The sequence below is a fragment of the Pseudonaja textilis genome, chromosome 4 (assembly GCF_049901715.1).
Source record: "Pseudonaja textilis isolate UNSWEBS1 chromosome 4, rPseTex1.2, whole genome shotgun sequence".
Taxonomy (NCBI): domain Eukaryota; kingdom Metazoa; phylum Chordata; class Lepidosauria; order Squamata; family Elapidae; genus Pseudonaja; species Pseudonaja textilis.
The window spans coordinates 49,272,015-49,296,657 of NC_141993.1; the positions used below are offsets into that span (position 1 = coordinate 49,272,015).

The 24,643-nt window shown below is 40.2% G+C and overlaps 1 protein-coding gene across 4 annotated transcripts in view; it reads right to left on the reverse strand.

Moving 5' to 3' along the window:
• KCNIP2 (potassium voltage-gated channel interacting protein 2) overlaps positions 1 to 24,643 on the reverse strand; it is a 113,433-nt gene that overhangs the window by 47,317 nt on the left and 41,473 nt on the right. The window contains exon 1 of one of the 4 annotated variants that reach the window (XM_026701170.2): positions 975 to 1,143. The exons of the other annotated variants lie outside the window; for them this stretch is intronic. Within the exon in view, the coding sequence (XP_026556955.1) occupies positions 975 to 1,062 (88 nt within the window). The 5' untranslated portion in view covers positions 1,063 to 1,143. Of the gene's footprint in view, positions 1 to 974; positions 1,144 to 24,643 lie in introns of those variants that run through there. 4 annotated transcript variants of the gene reach the window in all.

The window sequence follows — 24,643 nt, forward strand, 5'->3', positions numbered from 1 at the left end:
GAAAGGTGATCAGATAGTTTGCAACTCCTTTACAAGATGAAGGATGCATGATTAGGCCATGGAGATTCTTTGAAATTACCAAATAGTCTGGGAAGAAAAGACCAGATTGCAATGATTCTGCAGATCAGGGCAAAGGTAGATTAATACAAAGGAAACATGCAGCATTAAATGATAAAGTAGGTCAGAGGACAGACTAATATATTTCCCAACAACTATTTCAATTTGGGGATTAGAGACAGAGGATTATGGGAATTGGAGCCCAATGCATCTACAAAACATCAGGTTGGAAGAAAGCTGAAGTAAGGCTAATCTGTTCTAGTTCCTCTTCTTTTCCCTGATAGAGATAAAAAGCATGGACTAGGGAATGTAAAATCAAAGAAGGTGAGTTCCAACCCAAAGACTGGATCCAAGAGATCTTTAATCTAGCTCTCCTCCCAGAACATCTTTTGGGTAGATGCAATTTCATTTTGGCAGCAAAGTTTTCATCAATCAGTGAAGATGTTGACTAATTGCTTTGTAGAGAGTGGTATGGAGAAAGGACATGGGAGCCAACACAACAGTTCTCTCAGTGTGAAAGGAAGAATTCTGAAATAGGGTGTGATGCTTATACAGTATCTACCAAGTTATCACTTGACACTGCTGACCTCAAGCCAAATGTAGTCTGGTACTCAGCCACAACACAGACATGCCTATTACCTAAATCCAATGTAAATTCAGATCCATAATTTTCTCTCTATGATCTCCATACAATGTCTACTGTATGCTGTTTTCTTCCTTCTCCGAAGAACCACAATAACCTTCAACTGCAATGGAGGCAGTGGACAAGCTACAGCACTTTCCCATTCTATTGCTTGTAGAGCTCAGGTATTTTTCAAGGCCCACCACACAAACACAAAAGATGTGCAGGCTCTCATCCTCCCTACACCTGCCACATGTCACAATCCTTCCCTCCTCCAGAATGTTGGAACTCCTACCTTGATATAAGGTCCCAGTAACAAACTGGTAGAAGAAACGGATCGCCCGCCCCAGCTGCTTCTTGCATCGTTGCTGGCAATGAGCCATGGCATTAACAATACAGTGGCAAGGGGACACCTGGCTGTGGATCCCCAGGTTCCCGGGACCAGGTGAAACCTAGTAGAACTTGGAGAGAAGAGTGTCTTCTGCTCTCGGCTATCACACAGTCAATATTCAGGCAGAAAAGTCAGAGCCACCATTGAAAGCAGAGACCTCTGGTCTGTGACAAGAAAGTTTGGACTGGGTTGAAAAGATCCAGCTGAGATCGGTGGCTGCTGAAGGCTTCGGGGACGCTAGAAGAGCAGAGACAACCAGCCAACAGACACGCCCAGAGCCAGAGCTGGGGTGAGCTCCCACCAAGGAGAAAAGATCGCAACCCTTGGGGCGAAGGCAGGGACTCGCAACGGCCGTCGTTTCAGTCCAGGATGCTCGACGATCCTTTCCAGGACGCTCCGTTGAGCAGGAATTTCCAGCAAAGTTGCAAGGAAGAGCGGACAGCGAAGCTGGAGCAGCACCAACAACGCAGCGGTTAATCGGCCGTCCTGGTTGCTCGAAGAGAGCGACAGCCAGTAGTTTCCCACTCCAGGCGGATGCTTTCTCGGATCCTTGGTCGCTTTGCCTGGCATGACATCTTTCTCCGCCACACCCAATTCTCCACAAGGCAGCTGCCAGGAAACCAGAGGCAGTGCTAGGTTGGCATGGCAATGGTCTGACTCCACAGGTCCTGCTGACCAATGGGGTGCTGCTCCCCCCCCCCACCTCCTCCTCCCGGCTCTTCTACTGGAGCCTCCCAGGATGCTCCTTCCGAAGCACTCACTCAACTGACAACAAAGGAGCGCGTGCGAAGTGACTTCTCCAACTCTCCGGGTGAGCAAAGGAGAAGCCACAGATGGCGAAAACAAAGCGCCCGAAGGAGGCATTTGCGAACGATCAAAACACTTTTGTGCCTGACAAAAGATCCAACATCAGGCGAAATTCGCAGTGGCAAAATTTGCAGGAGCGGCTGGCCCACCCGGAGCTCTGCCCCCCTGAGCTGGAATAATTTAGAGAAGCCTGCTTTTTTTTTTCCTTTAAAGCGGGGAAAGAGGAGTTGAAGAACTTGCGTGAATGGTTTCTGAAAAGAAGGTGTAAGGAAGGGATTTAGTCTGGCCATGAAAGAGAGAAGACTGGAGGAATCAGAAACGAGGAGCTGGCTAAAACATGATTTGCCATGCTGCTTACTTTTTGAAATTAACACGAAATGCTTTAGGTAAACTCTCTCTTAAATGCTCTATCTCCTGGAGCAGGGTTCTTCAAACTTGACAGCTTTAAGACTTCTGGACTTCAACTCCCAGAATTCCTCCTCCAGTCAGGTTAGCTCAAGAATTCTGGGAGTTGAAGTCCACAAGTCTTAAACTTGCCATGTTTGAAGACCCTTGTCCAGGAGGCTACATGGAGGAAGCGTCTTGCCATTACCTTTCAGAATGTATTTCTTTTTTTTCTTTTTTTTGAAAATTTTATTTGGGTTTTCACAAAAACAAAATACAAATAAAACATCTTTTTTGAAAATAGCATGGTCCCAGGTTATCACTTCTTCATACAGACACAAAACTCAATTTCATGTTCATTTTTATATTCTATTCCATAACTTATTACCATTTTATACTTTTGTCTGTCCTGTTACAATTTCACATTATTTTTTCTTATTAAGCAAATTTTCCCTGTAGTTACCAACTAGAGTATGACACCTTTATATCCTTTAATTTTATCCATTCAAGCTCTTATTTAAGCTTCAATATATAGCTTTAAGATTATAGCATTCAATATAATAAATAACTTCCAATCGAATTCTGCTTGGTACATTCTTAAAATAGACACTATATTCTTAAAAAGAAAAAATTATATATATATGTGTGTGTGTGTGTAAATAAAACACATTCCATTCCAATTCAATTCTATCATTAATATGCATTAAAATCTTAACATCTTTAACATTTCTTTTCAATTGAATATCATACTTCCTTGGGAACACTTATAAACTTTCCATAGTTAATTCTTTTTTCCCATATTTCTCACTTATATTTTTATAAATCATTACTAATAATTTAAAATGTTCCCTTTTAATTCTCTCAATCATTTTAATTCATTTATTTATTAACAAACATCCCACTGCATTACAATAAATACTTTATCCATCATCATATTTTCTAAAGTTATTTCTATTTGTAATATAACAAAGCTATCTTATGTACCTTTGCAGAATCCCTTTTACAATTAAATTTTCACCCATTATCTCTAAACAAATTTATGGTTACAATCCTTATATCTTTCCCCTGTTTCTCCATTTCTTGTTTCTGTCTTTTACAACTTCTTTTCCTTGCCTTCTTCCCCCTCTTCTTCTCCCTCCCCTTTTTACCCCCTCGTCTCTCTACTTCTAACTCTCTCGTCTGTAATCCCCTCTTTTGTTGCTTTCTAATATTATAATCTTTCAAATTCTTCTTCTTCTTTTTGGTTGTTTTTTCTAATCTTAAACCTCTTACTCTCTTTCCCCCCTTTTCTTTTTTCCCCCCACTTAAAATTATTTGATCATTAAAGATGGCTTCTTCTTTGTCCCAATCTTCTTGTTCTGCAAGCGTTTTTTGTTGCTTCTCATAGTCCAGATCTCAATTTCTAAGAATTGAAACACGAAGCCATCTTCTTTCCATTTTTTAAGTTCCATTTTCAGTTCTTCTAAGAATGATACCATTTTAAAAACTTTTAAACAACCACCCAGTTAATTTTAGTCATCTAGATGCAAAAACCAAAAATCACCAAGTAATCCAAATAATGCAAGGCAGTTTCTACTTGCTTCTTTTTTCCACTTTTTCTTCCTGGGGTTCTATTATTTTGTTACCAAGTTTCCATTAAAATGTATCTTTGAGGAATCTTGTTAAATTTTCACTGTAAGTTCCTTTTAATTACAGTTCCATTCCTTAATTCCAGGCAGTCTCCTCCATTTTTCCAGATCCTACCCTTCTATTCTTTTTTCTCCTTTCCAGCTTTTAAAAACTTTTAAATGTCCAGAAATCTTTAATATCCCTTTGACTTTTATTTTCAGCTTAGATGCCTATTAATATCAAAGTGGATTTTTTTTCAGTTTCTTGCTTAAGTCTCTTAGCTGTCAGTATAAGGAAGGGAAGAAAAAAAAACCCTAATTCTTTCCCTTCTCTCTCTCCTTCGCAGCTTCAAAATCTTTGGGAACAATGTTGTTAAGTTTAAATTCCAGGGTACCTTATTTGTTGCTTTTGCTGTTTGACCCGGTCAACCAAAACTTTCTCTTCTTATCTTCCTCCTGCACATTCTTTTCCAGTCAAATTCTTCTTTGTGGTGGCCAATTTCAGAATGTATTTCTGACTTCCCAGCCCTGAAATTTTCTGGTATTTTCCCATCAAAGTTCCAACCAGGTTCAATGTTCAGTTGTTTTAAAAAAGATCAGCCAAAATCACACAATGCTACCAACTTGTGGTTTTACTGATGTTATCTAACATATGGGTCTGGTTCATATGTAACATTAAGCCGTGTACAAAGATGTAAATAAATCCAAACACACATTATGGCTCAATATTGTCTATGGCCCAGGACACTTTGTAAAGTATGTCAACCCATCCTTTTTAAAATCCTAGTTTAGCACTGTATATGAACTCAGCCAAAGACATCTAGATAGTGAAAAAGAAAACAGATAAATTCTAAATGTTATAATTTAGCACAATGATAAGAGCAAAGTATTGTGACTCCTGTTGGTCTAGATAAAAAATATTTCTTGCCGGGGGGTTTGTTTTTAAAAATAAATCATGTAATCTTTCTTTGAATATGTTATATAGAGGAGTTGGAATGATCCATTAACTTTTTATATCCAACAAGCACTCAACTGAATCAACAGAACATTCCTGTCTAGTTATTAAGAAGCTAATTAAGAAAGTGATGGAGAAAAGGGACACCTAGTGGCAATAGATGGAAGTCCTACTCCTTTTTTCATAGTGATTATTTCCTTGTGTCACAACTACAGGATTCAAGCTTAGTAATGTTTCAAAGCTGAAAGCTCAGTCACTCATACCTTAGTCACTTCCCTGCTTGGATTACTGCAATGCAATGCTCTCTATGTGGGGCTGCCCTTGAAGAATATTTAGAAGCTTTGATTAATACAAAATGTTGCAATTCAGGAAATTATGGGCATCTCATTTGGCACATATGAGACCTCTGCTCTATGAGCTGTACTGGCTGCTAGTCTGCTTCCGGGTATAATAAAGGTGATTACTTTTAAAGCCTGTTATGACTTGGAGTCGGGTTACTTACAGGACTATCTCTCCTCTGTAGTCTCTCTCCATTCTGAAAGATCTGGCAGAAGAGACATGCTTCAGATCCAGGAATGTCACTTGGCAGGCCCCCAAAAGAGAGCCTTTTCAGTTGTGACACTCACACTCTGGAACCTCACACCCACGGATCAACTTTGCTCCAATCCTGCTGACTTATTGCAAGTTATTTAAGACACGGTTTTGCTATTTATGACAAAGGTTAAAGTAAATGTTGGTTTTAACAACCATTTTATTAGATATGCTATCCTAAGAGTTTGCAATAAATCTAAAACAAGGTTCTCTGTGAAGATGCCACTTTGGGTGTGTTCCCCCACTCCCCGAAGTTTTTTTTTTAATAGAAAAGAAATGGTGGCAAAGTCAGACTGATGGACTTATTAGTTAAGTTAATATCTTTTAATTTTGGTGATCCTATCCTCAAATCTGAAGAGGAGTTAGAATTAGAAGGACATATCTACCATTGGTTTACATATTTACAATTTGAAGGTTTAAATCAGACAAAAAGAGTTATAGGTTTGACTTTGTGAAAAATGAATTGGAAATCCTACTGCATGGTAGTGATGATATTGCTAAGGTCTATAAATTGTTATTTGGAGAATGAATATGTAAAGTATTGCATGATTCAGTGGGCAAGGAATTTTGGGTATAATGTAATGCTTAAACAATGGGAGAATATGTGGATGAAAGGTCTAAAATTTACACTATATTATAATTTAAAAGAAAACTTTTTAAAAAAAATTTTTTATTGGTTTTTAAAACAAACATAAACAAAAGATAGAAACATCAAGCCATCTTCCATATATATACATACAGTGTGCCGGTTGGTTTACAGATTGTTTTGTGCTTCCATTTCATAGTTTTCAATTACAATTACATTGTATATACTCTCATATTTTCAATCAAATATTAAATACATTAATATCATTATTAATCAATCATTTGACTATACTTTTATTCATTCATGTTTTACAAGATAATCATATTTTACTTAATTCATTTTATGATGGTTCATATTATCATCCCAAATCTATCCTAAAATCATTTTGTAGATATAATAAGAAAAGAATACATCTTTATATATTTATTATTTTCTAAGAATCTACATATTTCATTACTATATTTTATTGTCTAAACATTGATAGAATAGATCCCAAATTTTATAAAATTGTTTATCATCTTGTTCTCTAATTTCAAATGTCAATCTACTCATTTCAGCACATTCCAATATTTTCTTAATGATTTCCGCCTGTGATGGTGTTTTCTCATTTTTCCAGTTTTTAGCAAATACAATTCTAGCCGCTCTTAATACATTTACAGCCAGGTATTTCAAATCTTTGCTATATGTATCAGGTAAAATTACCAATAAAAGTATCTCTGGTTTCAAATCTATATGCTTTTTTGTCATTTTTTCCAACCATGTGGATTTTAGCCCAATATATTTAGCATCCGCACATGTCCACCACATATGGTAATATGAGCCAGGTGTCTGATGACATTTCCAACATTTTTCGGATTTATTCTTGAACATTCTTGCTATTCTTGTCAGGGGGAAATGCCACCTGTAAAACATCTTGTACAAATTTTCTTTATATGCTGTTGACATTGTCATTTTATAATTTTGAGACCACGGTTTTTGCCATTTCTCTAGACCAATCCCATATACAAAATTCTTCCCCCAAGCAATCATAGTTTCTTTAACTTGTTCTTCTTCTAGTTTAATTTCTAATAGATATCCATACATTTTTTTAATCACCTTTTCATCAGTATCTGTCAAAATCTTATCTGTCAGTCAGTTTATCATAGAAACCTTCTGTTTTAGAATCTGTATCATGCTTTGAATGTATTTGCGCATATGAAAACCAATTCATCTTTATACCTTGTTCCTCTAGTTTTTGCATAGATTTAAGTTCACCCTTTTCATTAAAAGAAAACTTTTATAAGATGATGTATTGTTGATATTTAAAACCAGATGATTTGTCAAGCATGTATTAAGGTATTTTAAATGAATGTTGAAAATGGAAATGTAAAAGGACCTTTTATCATTTATGGTGGACATGTGACAAAGCAAAGAAATATTGGAGTAGGATTCACATCTTAATATAGCAGATTCTCAAAGTGAATATAAAGATAAAACCAAAAAATTGGGGGGGGGGGGTTAATGGATAAAGACTTGGGAAAAAAAATGGAACTTTGATGTTATAAATGTTGACCGCAGCAAGATTACTTTATGCACAAAAATAAAATAACATTTTGATTCCCACAATGGTTGAGTGGCTGCAAAAGTTGATGGAATTAGCAGAGGTGGCTAAACTGATTGCTTTGGTTAAAGAAAAATAATGCTCTTCTTTCTACTTAGAAACTGTTTCTGGATTTTGTGCTTGAGATGATTAAAAAAATGAAACGTTGGGTTTTACTTATTACATAGGTTTGTTGTTATAGAAACGGCCAATTTATATTACTATGTAAAAGTAAAAAGTTGAAGTTTGATGCTATTATCTTATTCTACAGCACCAAAGGGAGTCAGACGTCAACGCCTTTTCTTTCTTTCTTCCCTTTGCTCTACACTTTTCCCTTCCCCTGCCCCTCCGGTACTTTCCCACTATTTTATTTTGTATTTTTGGCATTTTATATTATAAACTAATAAAATAAAAAATAAATAAAAAGACTTTGTTTTGCTATCTCCCTAGAGCCCTAGTAATATGGGCAAGCGTGTTTCTAGACATATTTCCTGTTGGAATCAAGAAATAAATATCATAAATCAAGAGCATCCTCTATTGATTGGTAATTTTGGTATGCCTGTAAATTCCCAATGCAGCACATATAAAAAGGAATATGTTGCAAAAGGCTGCTGTCATTATATTTATAATACTTAAATATGGGAAAAGCTATTCAGAATCGCCTAGAACAGGGGTTTCAAACTCAATTTCATCAGGGTTGTATTTGACCTTGGAGGGCCAGGGGAGGGCGTGGCCATGGTGGGCATGACATGGGATTCATGTTGGGGGGCCCTGTGGTGGCCAAGTGCTAAGGCAGGACTTCCCTGAGACCCTCCCTCACTCTCATAATCTCCTTCCTTCCTTCCTTCCTTCCTTCCTTCCTTCCTTCCTTCCTTCCTTCCTTCCTTCCTTCCTTCCTTTTCTTTTTCCTTCCCTCTTCATTCTTTCTTCTTCTTTCCCCACTTGTCTTCTTTTTCCTTCCTTGCTCTCTTCCCATCTTTTCTTCTTTTTCTTTGTCTTTTCTCTTCCCCTTTCTCCTTTTGCTGGCAGAGGCACTGCAGGCAGTTCCTATGCTGTTTCCAGGCTGGCCCTGTGAGCCAGATATAAACTTGAGTTTGACACCCCTGGCCTAGAACCATAAGATGGATGGCAAATAAATTTAATAATAATAAACACATGAACTTGAATTATAGAAGAAAAAAATATGTCATACAGAATTGGATGTCAGCTGGGCAGATCCAGTTGAGGTGAGAGAAATAGTAACCTTCCTCAGCAACTAATCTGAGGCAATGATTTCTGAAAACTATTTGTAGAAAGTCCTGCTTTCTGTGGCCAGGAGTACTTCATCACAGGTTATGTAGACAGGAAACACAGTGTCAGACATAAAGATCTCAAGTGCCTATATACAAATGCACAAAGTCTGGGGAACAAGCAGGGTGAACTCAAACTATGAATACATGAAGGTAAATACGATATAGTTGGAATAACAGAAACTTGGTGGGATGAAACCCATGACTGGAATATACTGGTAGAAGGATACAAACTATTCAAAAAAAAAAAAACCAGACCCCATAAAAGAGGCGGTGGAATTTTTTTGTATGTAAAGGACCACTATATTGCTACAGAAATACATGAAACCAAAGATGAAAACCTCCTAGAATGCATATGGGTCCATATAAAAGAAAAAAAGAATGACATGGCCATAGGCGTATATTATAGGCCACCCAATCAAGCAGAAAAAATAGATGTCCTTTTTGCCAGCCAACTAACAAACATATGCAGGAAACACACAACAATAGTAATGGGAGATTTCAATTATCCTGATATCAATTGGAAAACTAATTCTGCACCAAGTGAGAAAAAAGGTAGAGGGTGAAACTAGAGGGACAGCCATACTGGACTTAATTCTTACAAACAGCGAAGAAGTGATAGAGGGAGTTGAAACTGCAGGAACCTTGGGTGAGAGTGACCATGTCATACTAGAATTCAACATAACACAAACACAAGCAACAGAACATAATGACACCAGAGTCTTGGATTTTAAAAGAGCTGATTTCAATAAACTCAGAGAGAACTTGGGAAAGATTCCATGTATGAAAATCCTAAAGGGGAAAACAACTCAAGAATCTTGGGAAACTCTAAAAAGTATGATCATAGAAGCCCAGACCAGCACAATACCACTGAGAAAGAAAAACAAGAAATCCAAGAAGAAACCAGCATGGCTACACAAAGATCTCTTTGGCAAATTGGAAGAAAAAAAGGACAAGTACAAAAAATGGAAAGAAGGACATACAACTAAGGCAGAATATCAGCAATAGCCAGAATCTGCAAAGATGAAGTCAGGATAGCAAAGGCTCAGAACGAATAAAGACTTGCAACAAAAGTCAAAGATAATAAAAAAAAGTTTCTTCCAACATATAAATAACAAGAAAAAAATCAAGGAAACAGTCAGCCCACTAAAGAGAGAAGATGGCAAGGAAGTAACAGGCAACAGAGAGAAAGCAGAACTGCTTAACTCATTCTTTGCCTCTGTCTTCATGCAAAAAGAAACTATAGCTCAACCCACCAAAAACATAACTGTAAAAGACAGACCAGAAATAAAAGTTAAAATAAGTGTTAGATCGGTGGATCGGGTCACATAAGAGGCGAGACGCGAAAGTGAACAATCAGCTCTTTATTTCAGCTCTGAGCAAGGACAGTTTAAAGTGTGCGAGCCGCTTGGCTTTATACAGCCGGGTTGGCGGCTCGGCGTTAATGGCAGCGCTTTGAATCTCCCGCGATCGGCTCGGCCAATCGCGGTAGATTCTTAGCGCTCCAATCACAGGCGTTCCGCGAACCACTCGGATTGTGGTCTGGGTGGACCAATCAGAATGCGAGTCTTCAAGAATGTTAATACAGAACACCCCTCCCCTCATGGTTTCGTCCGACGCAGTGTCGTGACGTAGTCGTGCAGGTAGGTGGGGCTTCGAACCTGTCTGGGTGACCTGCGTGGCTCAGTCGGTGTGTGGTCGTCGGCCGGTTCGGACGGGCTCCGCGTCGCTCTCCACTTCGCTGATGGAACCGCCTGGAAGGGTGAGCCGGGCCTGTCGCCGCAGCTCCCGCCCGGACTACCTGGGTTGGTCGAGTTGCGGTTCCTGTTGCTCTCGCTTGGTCTTTCCAGGCTGGTTGAGCTGGCTTGGCTGTACCTTCCAGGTGAAGATCCCGTCTCGACAGTTCGAGGTCTGCTGGTGAGTATGGCTGGTTTATTTGAGCGTTTCTGTCTTCTGGTGGGGGTGTTCGGCTTGCGTTGGGGTGTGTGCCGTTGATGATTCCGGCCTGCTGTCGTTTACATGCTTGGATGTTGAGGCTTCCCTCCCTCTCTGCTTTCCTTGGTTGCCGTTGCCGGCGTCGGGGTGTTGGCGGCTAGTCTGGACCGTAGCTGGTCGATGTGCCGCTTTCCAGCTCTTCCGTCTGTCGTTTGGAGTCTGTATGATCGGGGCCCGGTTACCTGTGTTATTTGTGTGGGAACCCAGAGGGGGTCTCCGTGAAGTTCTTTGCGTAGGTCGTGTCCTCGATGTTGAATGCCGGTACCGGCTGGAGGAGTCTGGGGTTTCTCTGGGTTGTAGGTGGGGTGTAGGCGGTCCAGTGGAGACCTCAGTTTCCTTCCCATTAGTAACTCCGCTGGGCTCTTGTTCGTGGTCGTGTTTGGAGTGATGTGCTGTATGAAGAGTAGTTTGTTTATTTTTTCCTGGATGTCGCCGGTTTCGATTTTTTGGATGGCTTTTTTGTGTATTGGACCATCCGTTTCTGCCCTACCGTTCACCGCCGGGTGAGCCGTCGAGGTTAAGGCGTGTCTGATGCCCCGCTCGGCTAGGTATTTTTCAAATGCCAGTGCCGTGAACTGTGGCCCATTGTCCGACACTATGACATCCGGTAACCCGTGTGTTGCAAAGAGTCCGTTGAGCTTGTTGATGACCGCTTCTGTTGTTGTTGCCCTCATAGTGCTTACCTCCAGCCAGTTGGAGTAAGCATCTACGGTGATGAGGAATGTATGCCCTTGGTTGGCCCGGGCGAAGTCTATGTGTATTCGCGACCATGGTCCTCTCTGGGTCTCCCATTCCAGGACCGGCGCGGCGGGGGGGTGGCTCTCGATTCTTGGCACCTGCTGAAACCGGCGACCCATGTCTCGATTTGTTTGTCCATCCCTGGCCACCAAGCGTAGCTTCTGGCCAAGGCTTTCATCTTGACGACCCCCGGGTGTCCCTTGTGCAGCATTGCCAACACTCCGTCTTGTAGTGCTTCCAGTATGACTACCCGGTCGCCCCAGAGTATGCATCCCCTTTGCGAGAACAGCTCAGTTTGGCGGTTTCGGAAGGCTCTGAACTGTTCGCCGCCGTCACTTTCTGGCCACCCCGCTCTACCCAGCTCAATACCCGCGCCAGCCGTTTGTCTTTATTTGTTTCACGGGCAATGTCTGGCGCGGTTAAGAGTGGGCTGGGTAGGGTCTCGATTTGCAGGGTCGTTGTTGTGGGTGCTGGGTCGTCGTCTAAGTCAGGTAGTGGTGACCGGCTTAGTGCGTCAGCGTGCGGAATGTTCTTACCGGGCCGGTGTGATAGTTCGTATGAGTATGTGGCAAGGAACTCGGACCACCTCGTCATCCGGGCGACAGGATGTTCGGGTGGCCTTGTTCCCTGCGAGTATCCCGAGCAGGGGCTTGTGGTCCGTAATGATAGAAAAGTCCCTACCATAAAGGTATTTGTGGAACCTTTTCACTCCGGCGACGATAGCGAGGGCTTCTTTGTCCAGTTGACTGTAATTTCTTTCTGGTTTGGCCAGCGTTCGGAGAAGAAGGCGATGGGTGCTTCCTTCCCGTCGGGTAGGGTGTGGCTGAGGACTGCTCCGATGCCGAACGGTGATGCGTCGCACGTTACCGTGAGCGGAAGGGTCTCGCTATACTGGATCAGGACTGCGTCCGATGTTAGCAGGTTTTTTGTTCGTTGGAACGCAGTCTCCTCCCTCTTCCCCCAGGTCCAGGTGGCCGTTTTATCGAGTAGCCGGTGTAGGGGCTCCGCCACGGTCGCCTTTGGGGTAGGAAAACATTGTAAAAATTAAGCAGTCCCAAAAATGCCCGTAGTTCCGCCTTGTTTGTTGGTGTGGGGGCTTCCTTGATGGCTCTGAGTTTCTTCCCAGTTGGGTGTAATCCGTGCCGGTCCAGGAGGTACCCCAGGAACTCGACCCTCTCGGTGTGGAGTTGGCATTTGTCTCTTTTGACTTTAAGGCCGGCATCTTTGAATTTGTTAAGCACCGCCTTTAAACGGGTCTCCAATTGTTCTCTGTTGGCGGCTGCGATCAGCACGTCATCGAAGTAGGGAACCACCCTTTTATTCCCTGGAGGAGTCTTTCCATGAGACTTTGGAAAACTCCTGGAGCGACGCTGACTCCAAATTGGAGTCGGTTGCACCGAAAGGCCCCCGGTGTGTAACAATCGTTTGCGCTTGGCTGTCTCCGCATCGACCAGTAATTGCTGATACGCTTGTGCCAAGTCGAGTTTTGCGAAGACCCGGCCTCCCCCCAGTGAGTGCAGAAGGTGCTGTACTACTGGGACGGGTAGACGCTTTGCTGTAGCGTGATTGAGGGTGGCCTTGTAGTCCCCGCAAATTCTGATGGAGCCATCGGGTTTGATGGGGGTAACTATGGGCATTTCCCAACGGGCATGGTCGATGGGCTCTAGTACCCCTTGTGCGACGAGCTTGTCTAGTTGCTTGTCGATTTTTGGCTTAAGTGCAAAGGCACTCGCCGGGGTTTGAGGCGGATTGGGGCAACGCTTAGGGTTAAGGTTGAAGGATATAGGGGCCCACGGTACTTGCCTAGCGAGTTGTCGAAGACCTCCTGGAATTCCCTTACAGTCGCTTCCCAGTCTGCTTCGTCTGTATGATGGATGCCTGTCACCTCGATGCCCAGCGGGCGAACCATTGCAGGCCGAGCAAGCTGGGCGGTCCCGGTCCACGATTGTGAGTGGCAAGATGTCGGTGTGGTTCTTGAATGTGACCTTAAAGTGTCCAATGCCGACCACAGGGATGCGGTTTCCTGGTAGTCTTTCAGGATTAGCTTCTGGTCGTCTAGTTCGTTGCGGCGGATGGTGGGACCAGGCGCTTGATTGTGCACCAAGAGACCATTGAGAGGTAGGACCCGAGTCCACTTCCATCTCGCAGGGTTGGTCCTCGATGCACAGTGCCATGTGTACCTTCCGGGCGTCCATGGTTGATGAATGGCCGATGACGACCGTCTGGTGGGTCTCCTCGCGCCGCTGTGCCTCGCTGAGTCGTCTGCTGCGGCTGTCGCTCTCCACCGGCTCTCAGTCGGTCGGTCTCGGTGCCTGGGGGTGCTGCCGTCTCGTGCGTTGTGGGCTGTTTCCTCGTCGCTGCGGGCTGTAGCTCTTTTTGTTGCGGCACACCTTGGCGATGTGTCCCGCTTCTTACAATGCCTGCAAATGGCGTCGAAAAATGGCATTCGGAGCGGGGTGATCGCCGCCGCAGCCGGCGCAATGGAAGCCCGACTTACGTCCCCTGCGGTCCCGGCGGTTGCGCTCGGTCTGCAGCCGGTGGATTTCCTCATCGCGCGTCCTCGGTGTCGGATTGGGGTTGAGGTCACCATGATGTGTGGTTGTTTCTCGACGGCTGGGTTCCCGGGCTTCGGCGGTGGGGTCGCCGTTGGTCGGTGGTCGTTCATTCTGTGTTGGCTTGCCTCATCCGGGCTGCTGACTGGCGGGTGGCCTCGGCGGCGGTGGCCTCGGCGAGGGCGTCGGCAAGGAGATGTTGCCTTTGGCCATCAGCGGCTCTGCAGCACGGGGTCTCGGAGTCAAGGACGACTCGGTCCCGAAGTGCCTGGTCCAGGTCGGGAATTCGCAGGGCCTCCCAGGTTCCGTAGCTGGGCCACGAAGTCGCCAATGGTCTCGCCTTGCGCTGATCTCGGCGGTAGAAGTCGTGCCTCCGAATGAGGATGGGCACGGTAGGGCGTAATGGCGTCGCAAGATGGGCTCGAGGTCAGCCCAGTCCATCTCCTTGACGTCGGCGGGCTTTGCCAGTGCCTTGGCCATTTTGAACACTGCGGGCCCGCAGTGTGTGAGAATACTGCCTGTTCCTCTGGCCGTTGGCGTCTTTGAGGTTGCTGCATTCCAGAAACATCTGGAAGCGATCGATATATGACTCCCAGTCTTCGGTTGCTGGGTCGAATGGAGCGGGCGGCAGGGTGCTGGCCATTGTGCAAGGCGCCGATCACCGTTTGCCACGTGCTAGTTGGTTCTCGCCTCACGATCCCACCTTCGTCGCCAGTGTTAGATGGGTGGATCGGGTCACATAAGAGGCGAGACGCGAAAGTGAACAATCAGCTCTTTATTTCAGCTCTGAGCAAGGACAGTTTAAAGTGTGCGAGCCGCTTGGCTTTATACAGCCGGCCGGCGGCTCGGCGGCCAATGGCAGCGCTTTGAATCTCCCGCGATCGGCTCGGCCAATCGCGGTAGATTCTTAGCGCTCCAATCACAGGCGTTCCGCGAACCACTCGGATTGCGGTCTGGGTGGACCAATCAGAATGCGAGTCTTCAAGAATGTTAATACAGAACATAAGCAAAAAAAATAGTAAGAGAACACCTGTCTGATCAGTGTGCAGCAGCCACCAAAAAAGCTAATGCAATCCTAAGTTGTATTAACAGAGGGATACAGTCAAGATCAAGGGAAGTACTAATACCACTCTATAAGGCCTTAATAAGACCACACCTAGAGTACTGCATCCAGTTTTGGTCACCACATTATAAAAAAAGATGTTGAGACTCTAGAAAAAGTACAGAGAAGAGCAACCAGGATGATTAGGGGACTGTAGGCTAAAACATATGAAGAACAGTTACAGGAACTGGGCTTGGCTAGTCTAGTAAAGAGAAGGACCAGGGGATACATGATAGCGGTCTTCCAATATTTGAGGGGCTGCCACAGGGAGGAAGGGGTCAAGCTATTTTCTAAAGCGCCTGTCAGCCAGACAAGGAATAATGGATGGAAACTGAACAAGGAGAGATTTAACCTGGAAACAAGGAGAAACTTTCTGACAGTGAGAACAATCAACCAATGGAACAGCTTGCCCTCGAAAGTTGTGGGAGTGCCCTCACTTGAGACTTTCAAGAAGAGATTGGACTGCCATTTGTCAGAAATGGTGTAGGGTCTCCTGCTTGGGTGGGGGGTTGGACTAGATGACCTAAAAGGTCCCTTCCAATTCTGATTATCTATACCTGTATCTGTATCACAATAGCATCAGATGCCTTAATAATGACTATTTGTGGTACAGGTAGTCCTTGGTTTACAAAATTGGGACTGGGAACGCCATCACTAAACAATGTGGTCATAAAGTATGATGTCACATGCCAATGTTGCTTAGTAATGGCAATCCCACCAGTCCCAGTTGCTATAAATAAAAGAGGATCGTATGCGTTGTTAAGCAAGGATCTCGTGCGACTGCAATTTCTGATTGCATGCCAAATTCCTCATTGACTTTGCTTGTGGGAAGATGGCAGAGATCATTGGGGATCGAGATCACATGACTGTGGAGAAACTGTGTCAGCTATAGAATTCTTAGAAGCCATCATAACCCACCCACCCCCCGCTTGTTCAGTGCCATTGTAATTTTGAACAGTTGCTGAATGAATAGTTGTAACCGCAGGACTATCTGTACAAGAAGCCCTGAACATGGTCACACATGCCCTTGTCACCTCATGATTGCATTATTGCAATTCACTCTATGTGGGGCTGTCCTTGAATACTAGCTAGAAACGTAAACTGGTTCAGCAAGCAGTAGTCTAGATCATGTCAAGTGTTTGGGGATTTGCTGAGGTAACACTTTTATTCCAGGAGTGACAACTAGGCTGTGGGAGACTTCATTGGAGAATATAAGTTTTGTTTTGTTTTGTTTTTAGATCTAACCCTGCTGATTAGTGTTCTAATGAAATATATTTCTTGTTATTATTTTGGTTTGTTTTTTTTTACCCACTATTATCTGTTGTATGCCACTTGAAAAGTGGCTTAAAAATACCAACATTAAAAAAACCCTCTCCATAGATGATAGAAAGGAATCAAAAGAATAGTTGTGGGAAAACCATAAATGAGCAAAAAAATCAACCAAGACTCCATTGACCAAGAGAGCATTATCTACCATTGAATGCCAGATTCCAGGAATTCTGCTATGCTAAGATAAGAGACATCATTATTTCTGGGTCTTGATTAATGTTGCAATAAAATTGAGTTGTGTTAGAATTACACATCTTGGCTAGCTTGCATTTCTCAATCTCTTTCTCGAAATAACCTCACACATGAATTTGATCAATGCAAATCCAGGGTTTCTTTAAAGAAATGTTAGCTGAGTAAGAGAAAATCTAGAAACCGCAGGGAAAAGTGGCTTAATAATACTAGAATTTTTATTAAGAAAAAGCTGACAGTAATCAAAGTCATAGCCTGGATTTCATAAAAGCAGATTTTAATAAACTCAGAACAATGATTAATATGATTCCATGCTAGGAGAAGCTAATGAGAAAAAAACGTCAACATGGGCTGAAGTTCCTTTAAAAAGGAGATGTTTAAAAAGTAGTTGCAAACACAGAGACTTCTGGTGACATCGTGGCATGACGATGTAGGAGAACTCCGATCCGCTCTCCTACATCGGGGTTTTTGTTTGTGGGCGACCATTCAAGGTGGGATCAGATCCTGGTGGGATCACCCAAGTGAGGGAGAACTCTTGGAGTGACAGTGCAACTTGTGGTGGTGGCTGAGAACTGAGAGCTGAGACCTCAATTTATTATTGGATATAACCAGAATATCAAGGCAATGACAGGAAAGTAGGAGACTGTAAATCCTCCTCTTGTCCAGTGTTTTTTTTTTCTCTTGGAACTGATTGAAGTGGCATAAATTCACTTTATTTATAGTATATATTCAAGTAATAAGAAAATAAGATTGATTTAATTTGAGTAAGTGATATTTAATCCCTTCGGATTACAATGCAATAACAAACAATAGTCAAGATTATGCCTGTGAACAAAGACAATATAAGAAATGGAATACATTGTCTAAGAAATTTCTAGAGATGTTGGAAGAATTGGAACTAGTGAATGTGTGGAGGAAGAGAAGCCCAGGAATATCACAGTTCACTTTCTACTCCAGCCCACATAAATCATGGTCCAGGATAGATATGGCTTGGGTAAATAGTGAGTTATGCAATGAGATTCAGAGATATAAAGATTTTGGCTAATATGTGGGCAGATCATAATCCAGTACAGATAATATGGAAAAATAGTCTCTATAAAAAAGGTAGATGGACGCTCAATTTGCAATTATTGAAGGAAGAAGAATATATTCAAAAAGTTAGGGAAGAACTGACCATTTTTTAAAAATTTAATAAGAAACAGGATACCTCATTGCAGAATCTATGGGATACTATGAAGGCATATTTAAGGGGAATATAGATAGCTTTTACAGCAACTAGAAATAAAGAAAGAGAGGGAAAGTGGAAAGCTCTAATAAAAAGAATAGAGAAAATGGAAAATAAGTAAATGGAAAATAAGTAAATGGAAACCCCGAGGGATGAGCAAATTAGAAATGAACTAGTGTTAGTTAAAGATGAAATGAATATTTTAGATCAAGAGGAATTAATTAAAAAATTACTATATACAAAACAAAATTATTTTGAACATGCAAATAAATCTGGTAGGTGGCTGGCATATAAATCAAGAAAAGAAAATCAGAAAAGAACGATATATCAATTAGAGGATAAAAATGGAATAATAAAGACGGATCTGGAGAAAAAAAGGAAATCGCAAGAGAATATTTTGAGGATCTTTATAAACAAGAGGAAGTTGATTTAAATAAAATGGAAGAATATTTGAAATAAGGAATTCTGTACCCTTTATAGGATGATAAAAAAAGAGCAGCTTAATAAAGAAATAACCTTAGATGAACTAAAGGCAGCGATTCAAAAACAAAAAAGAAACAAAATGCCAGGTCCAGATGGGCTACCAAACAAATTATATAAAGAGATAGGTGCCACACTAGAGAACATGCTATTAGAGGTCTGCAGTGAGGTATTACTGGAAGCTAAAATTCCAGAATCATGGATGGAAGCTTACATAACATTGATTCCGAAAGAGGGTGCAGATGCCAACCAAATAAAGAACTATACACCAATATCTCTTTTAAATTCAGATTATAAAATTTTTATGGCGATAATGGCGGAAAGATTAAAGAAAGTACTTAATAACAAAATTTATTCAGATCAAAATGGCTTTCTTCCCATGAGGCAGATTAGATATAATACACAAATAATAATAGACATATTAGAATGTTATGAAAAACATCCAGGAAACCAAGTGGCCTTGGTCTTCCTGGATGCTTTTGACAACTTAAATTGGGACTTTATGAAGAAGCAGATTAACTTGATGGACTTTGGAGGTAATTTTGTAAAAATGTTAAATGCAATTTATGCTACACAAAAGGCTAACATATTATTAAATGGAGAAATGACTAAATCATTAAAGATAAGGAAGGGTGTCAGACAGGGATGCCCTCTTTCACCTCTGCTTTTCATAACAATTTTAGAAACTTTGTTGGATAGAATTAGATCAAATAAAGAAATTAAAGGTACCAAAATTAAAAGTCAAGAGTATAAATTACAGGCCTTCGCAGATGATATGGTTTTCATTATAGAAGACCCGATAGACTTAGGACCAGCTTTACTAAATGAAATAGATAAATTTGGTAAATTAGCAGGATTAAAAATTAATAGGGAAAAAATTAAAATGCTAGTTAAAAATTTATCAAATAGTGAACAAAAAAATTTGGAAGAAAAGATGGGATTACAAATTGTAAATAAGATCAAATATTTAGGCATCTGGTTTAGAGCTAGAACATTAAATCTGCAGGAGGACAACTACACCAAATTACTGAAATAGATTGAAAAGGATTTGGAAAATTGGAATAAGATGCAAATTTCATTATTAGGCAGAATAGCAACAATCAAAATGAATGTTTTACCTAAAATACTATATCTGTTTCAAAACAATCCCGATATTATTGATAAAAAATTCTTCAAAGAATTAGATACAATTGTGATGAAATTTATCTGGGCAAGGAAAAAAATGAGAATAAAAAATATATTTAAAAGATAACAAAAGCAGAGGTGGATTTGGACTCCCTGCCTGGAAGATCTATTATAAAGTGGCAGCATTAGTATGGATAAAAGATTGGATCAATCTGAGGAACAATAGAATTTTAAAATTGGAGGGCCATGACTTACAATTAGGTGTCACACATTTTTGTGGAACCCGAATAACCAAAACAATCTATACTTTACTAGACATGTATTCCGAAAGTCATTAATTAAAATTTGGGCTGATATTAGAAGAAATCTAAAAATTCCAAGGTGGTTTTCAATGATGGAAGCAATGTTCCACTTAAATACGATGGATATCAGTAAAAAATTGAAGTACCATCAAATATTAGATAAAGAGGGAAGAATTAAAATGATACAGGAACTAGGAGCACAAGGGATAGTCATTGATAATTGGTCATATTTCCAAGTAAAATTGAGATATAATAAAGACGTAAAGGAATGTGGAATTAAGGTAAAAGATACGCATTTAGACAAAATACTCTCAAGTCCTGAGAAAAAGTTGATCTCTAAACTATATAATTATTTATTAGAACATGAAATGGCTGAGAGAATTGTGAAAGGATCTATGCTAGCTTGGGAAAAAAACTTTGGTTATAGTATAGAGCTGGATGACTGGGAAGAAATCTGGCAAAAAAAATCTAAATCAGTAGCACATAAGGAGAATCTGTATAAAATGATGTACAGATGGCACCTGGCACCCTCTAGATTGGTCAAAATATTTCCGACAGCAAACCCATGCTGTCGGAAATGTAAAGGGAAATCTGGTACCTATTTTCATTTATGGTGGACTTGTCCTGAGATAAAGAAATATTGGTTAAAAATAAAAGAGTGGATAGAAGAAATCATAGAGTGTGGGCTGGAGTGGAAACCGGAACTGTTCCTGTTGGGAATGATTAAAGGGGATTATACCCCTAAAGTAAGATATCTGATCATCCACTTATTAACAGCAGCACAGATCTCATTAGCACAATATTGGAAGAATCCAAATGTACCACCGATACATGTTGCTATTCAAAAAACGAATGAGTGTGCCCAATTGGAGAGGCTCGCACTCAAAATCAATGGGAAGGAGGACACAGATTATTGTAGGATATGGAATAAATGGTTCAACTGGGTAGATTGTAAAGGAAAAACACATAAATGAACCCAAGAAGCAAATTATATTCAGCTGTCTATATAAAATGTATAAGAATAACAAAGGTGTTAAATTCTCTTTTCTCCTACATTATTATTATTATCCTTATATATTCACTATATCTTTTTATTTATTATTTAAAAATTATGAATGTATTATTAATTAATAAATAGTTATAAACCAACAAGCAGATTAGTAGAGTATTGTGAGTTATTTAGTGATTAAGATGTGATAGTAAATAGAAATGTGAGAAGTATTAGTAATTACTATTAGGACGTATCAAATTCGATATCAAATGTAAAGAGGAATCTGTTATTTATTCACTATTGGTTTTGTATTTTTAAATTTATATGTTTTTAATTCTTGTAAATAAAGATTAATTTAAAAAAAAGTAGTTGCAAATAATTCCAGTGGGGGAATAAGGAAAATACCAGAAGAAACTAATTTGGCTTCACTAAAGCTTAGCAAAAATTTGGAACTCAAACATACATGAAGAAGAAAGTGGGGAAAGGTCACTTGAGAGGAATACATATGTAGATTATACCAGAATTGTTATGTAAGTTGTTGAGAAAACTAAAGTTTAGAAGAACATGAGGTTAGAAAGGATGTACCAACAATAAAAAGAGTTTCTTTAGATGTCTACAAATTAAAAGGAAGTGGGGAAAAGTCAAAGTACTTGTGATCAGTGAAGGCAGCAGAAGGATATCAGAAAAATCAGAATTACGGAGCTTATATTTTAACTCAGTCTTCTCTAACAAAAATGGTATGTGTTCTATCAAGCAACTGTGAAGATGCTTGAAAGCATGGGGTGGTACATAAGAAGGGAATGCTTATTACTTTGAATAGGTTCAGATCTTCAAGGACAAATTATTTCATTTGGCTCTGTACAAACTTCCTGAACTTTTATGTATTACCTTTAAGAAATTTTGGAGAATGGCTAAGTTATTAGGATAACTGGAGGAGAGACTATATATTTTATTTAATAAAAGCATTTCACAAAGTACCTCATATTTGATTAACAGGATGGGTTGGATGGCATGACAATTAAGTGACTGTAAAAAAAAAAATAGTGATGGAGTTCTCATTGAAGATACCTCCTCAAACTAGAATATACCATATTGCTACAAAATTCAGCCCTGGATCTTCTAAACGTTTTTATTAATAACTTGGATAAAGGGGTAGTAGGAATCGTTTTTAGATTTGCAGATGACAAAAAAATAGGTGTGCTTGCTAACACCCTGGGCCTAGGAGATGGAGATAAAACTGAGAACAATCTGAACAGGTTACAGAAACAGATTTTAAAAAATGAAACTTTACACTGACAAATACAGAATTTTTCAATTAGTAAACAAATATCAGATGCAAACATAAAGGATGAAGGAAGCATTGTTTTATAATAATCATCTCCTTTAAACAACCCCATAATCCCTTGCGGGATGGAGTCTGGGCAAATGAATGGAGCTGGCTGGATGTCCTTCCTGTCACCAATAATCTACCTTGTAGGATATGGAACAGTAATAAAAAGTAATTTTACTATACAATAGTAACAATAGTAAAAAAAAAACAATTTACTAGATTTCAGGTTCTATAGTCCACCTGGTAAGTGGACAACTTGACTTAGATGCCTTGTCTCTGCAAATTTGGGGGGGGGGGGAGGAGGAGGAGGAGGAAAAAATACTCAAAGATTTTCCTTTTGAAGTGAATGTACATTATAGATTGAAGAGACATAATGTTACCACAAAGGGGCACTAACATCCAAGAAACTGATACAGTTAGATGGCTAAAAGCAAACCATAAAAGCACAAATAATATTGGGCATCTGACAGCAATAAAAAGAAGCAATAATGACATAGTGTTATTTCAAGATTTCACAGTACTGTGCAATGTTTCCTGACTCTCAGTTCCATGGGTGTTATGGTAGCTGTTTTGTTCTTTTCAGGAAGAAAGCAAATAGTATTTTTTCTCAACTATTTTTGGAGGTTCTAGTTTAGATAATTTACGAACAGAAATTATAATACAGAAATCCTTGCCATCTACTTTTTCATTGCTATTTAAAGATGCAAATATAATTTCTAAGTATTTTTATTTCCCCCATAATAACCTCATCTTCCCAGGATCTCTTGCAGGCAAAATATGTTCCAGCCTTTCTTCTTTTCTTCCTGGTTCTATGACAATAGTACTCCAAGAGGAGCAATTTATCATTCACCTATCTAATGGGGAAACTCCACTTCCTTAGCAAAGCAAAGACAATTGAATATCTTTTACAAACTCAAAGATATGTTAAGAAGGCACATTAAGGTACAAAGATAAAACAAGTGGAATGGGATTCTTAATCATATTGACATCCAGTGTGAGACAAAATCTCTCAAGTGTGGTACTTCCAGGAAATTAATGGGAAAAGATCAACATAGGGAGGAATTTCTTAAAAATTATATATTAAATGGATTAAATAAAAAAAGGCAATAGCAAAAGAAGCCAATTTAAACATGCTCCGGTTCAGAAGAATTGAAAACAAAAACGACACTTATAGGAGGTCGACAGTAACAGATATAAAAGAACACAAATAGATCACCCAGAAATGTGCAGACAGTGCCAAGAAAACAAACCTGATTGGAGAACAAAGTGAACAACAACAAAAAGAGCATGTAGCATAAGTTCAAAATAAAACGATGAGAAAGAATCAAGAATTCTACTAGGTCAGTCTTTTCCACCCAGAAGGTGTACATGGCAATTCTCGAGAGCAAAATGAAAGAGCAGACCACTGAAAATATCAGGGTCATAAAATAATTCTTTTTTTAAAAAAAAAGTGTTTAAATTTTCCAAACCAGATTAATTGCTGATGGTTAAACAGTGTGTATTAATTTTGAAGTAGCCTGGAGAACTCACGATTTACAGGATTGGAGAAAAAAATTATGCTTAGAAAAAGGGAGAGAGTGGGGAAAGAGAAAAGAGAGAAGGATCTGGAAAACTATATAATATTTTGGAAAGTTCTATAGAAGTTTTAGCTGTAAAGCATTTTGCTGTGTTATCCGAAGTCAGCCCTGATTTCTCAATAACAAATCTTACCTACTAAATTTGCCTCCTTGTCATTGAGTGAATTATTTAACAGATTTAGGAAATGCAATGCATGAGAGAGTGAATTCAATAAAGTATTTCACAAAGTACTCCATGATGTTCCATGATGTTCTGATTAACCAGCTATTTGACTGTGGGCTGGATAGCATGAGAATTAAGGTATATAGGTGGCTTGAAAATTATATTCCAAGAATGCTCATTAATGGTTACTCACCAATGTCTGGAGGCTGTTGGGACCTGCATTGGGAGAAAAGACATACGCTCATCCTGGTGAGACCAAATGACTCTGGATCCTTGTCCATCTGGCTCCAGGGATATATTATTTTTGGTCCAGAATAGGGCTATCTTTCCCCATTCAGAACATATGTGCAATCTAAGCTTCCTCCTGGACTATCATAACTTATTATAGTGGATGGGGAAGATCAAACAACTAATATCTGAAGGGCACCAGGTTGGTTAAGCCTGTTTTAACAGATCCCTCAACTTCAGTAGTTGCCTGATTAGTACAGAATCCAACTATGTGTGATGCAAGTATTTCTGTCACCAATATGGAACCTGAATCTCATGCTTCCCTTGACATTCTAGTAGAACAGAGAAAGCATGACCAGTCTGTGTTTCCTCTTCTTGCAGAATACATACTGGACAATGACAAGACCATTGTGAACTATAGTACCCCTTGGGGATTCTGAGTTTTGCCA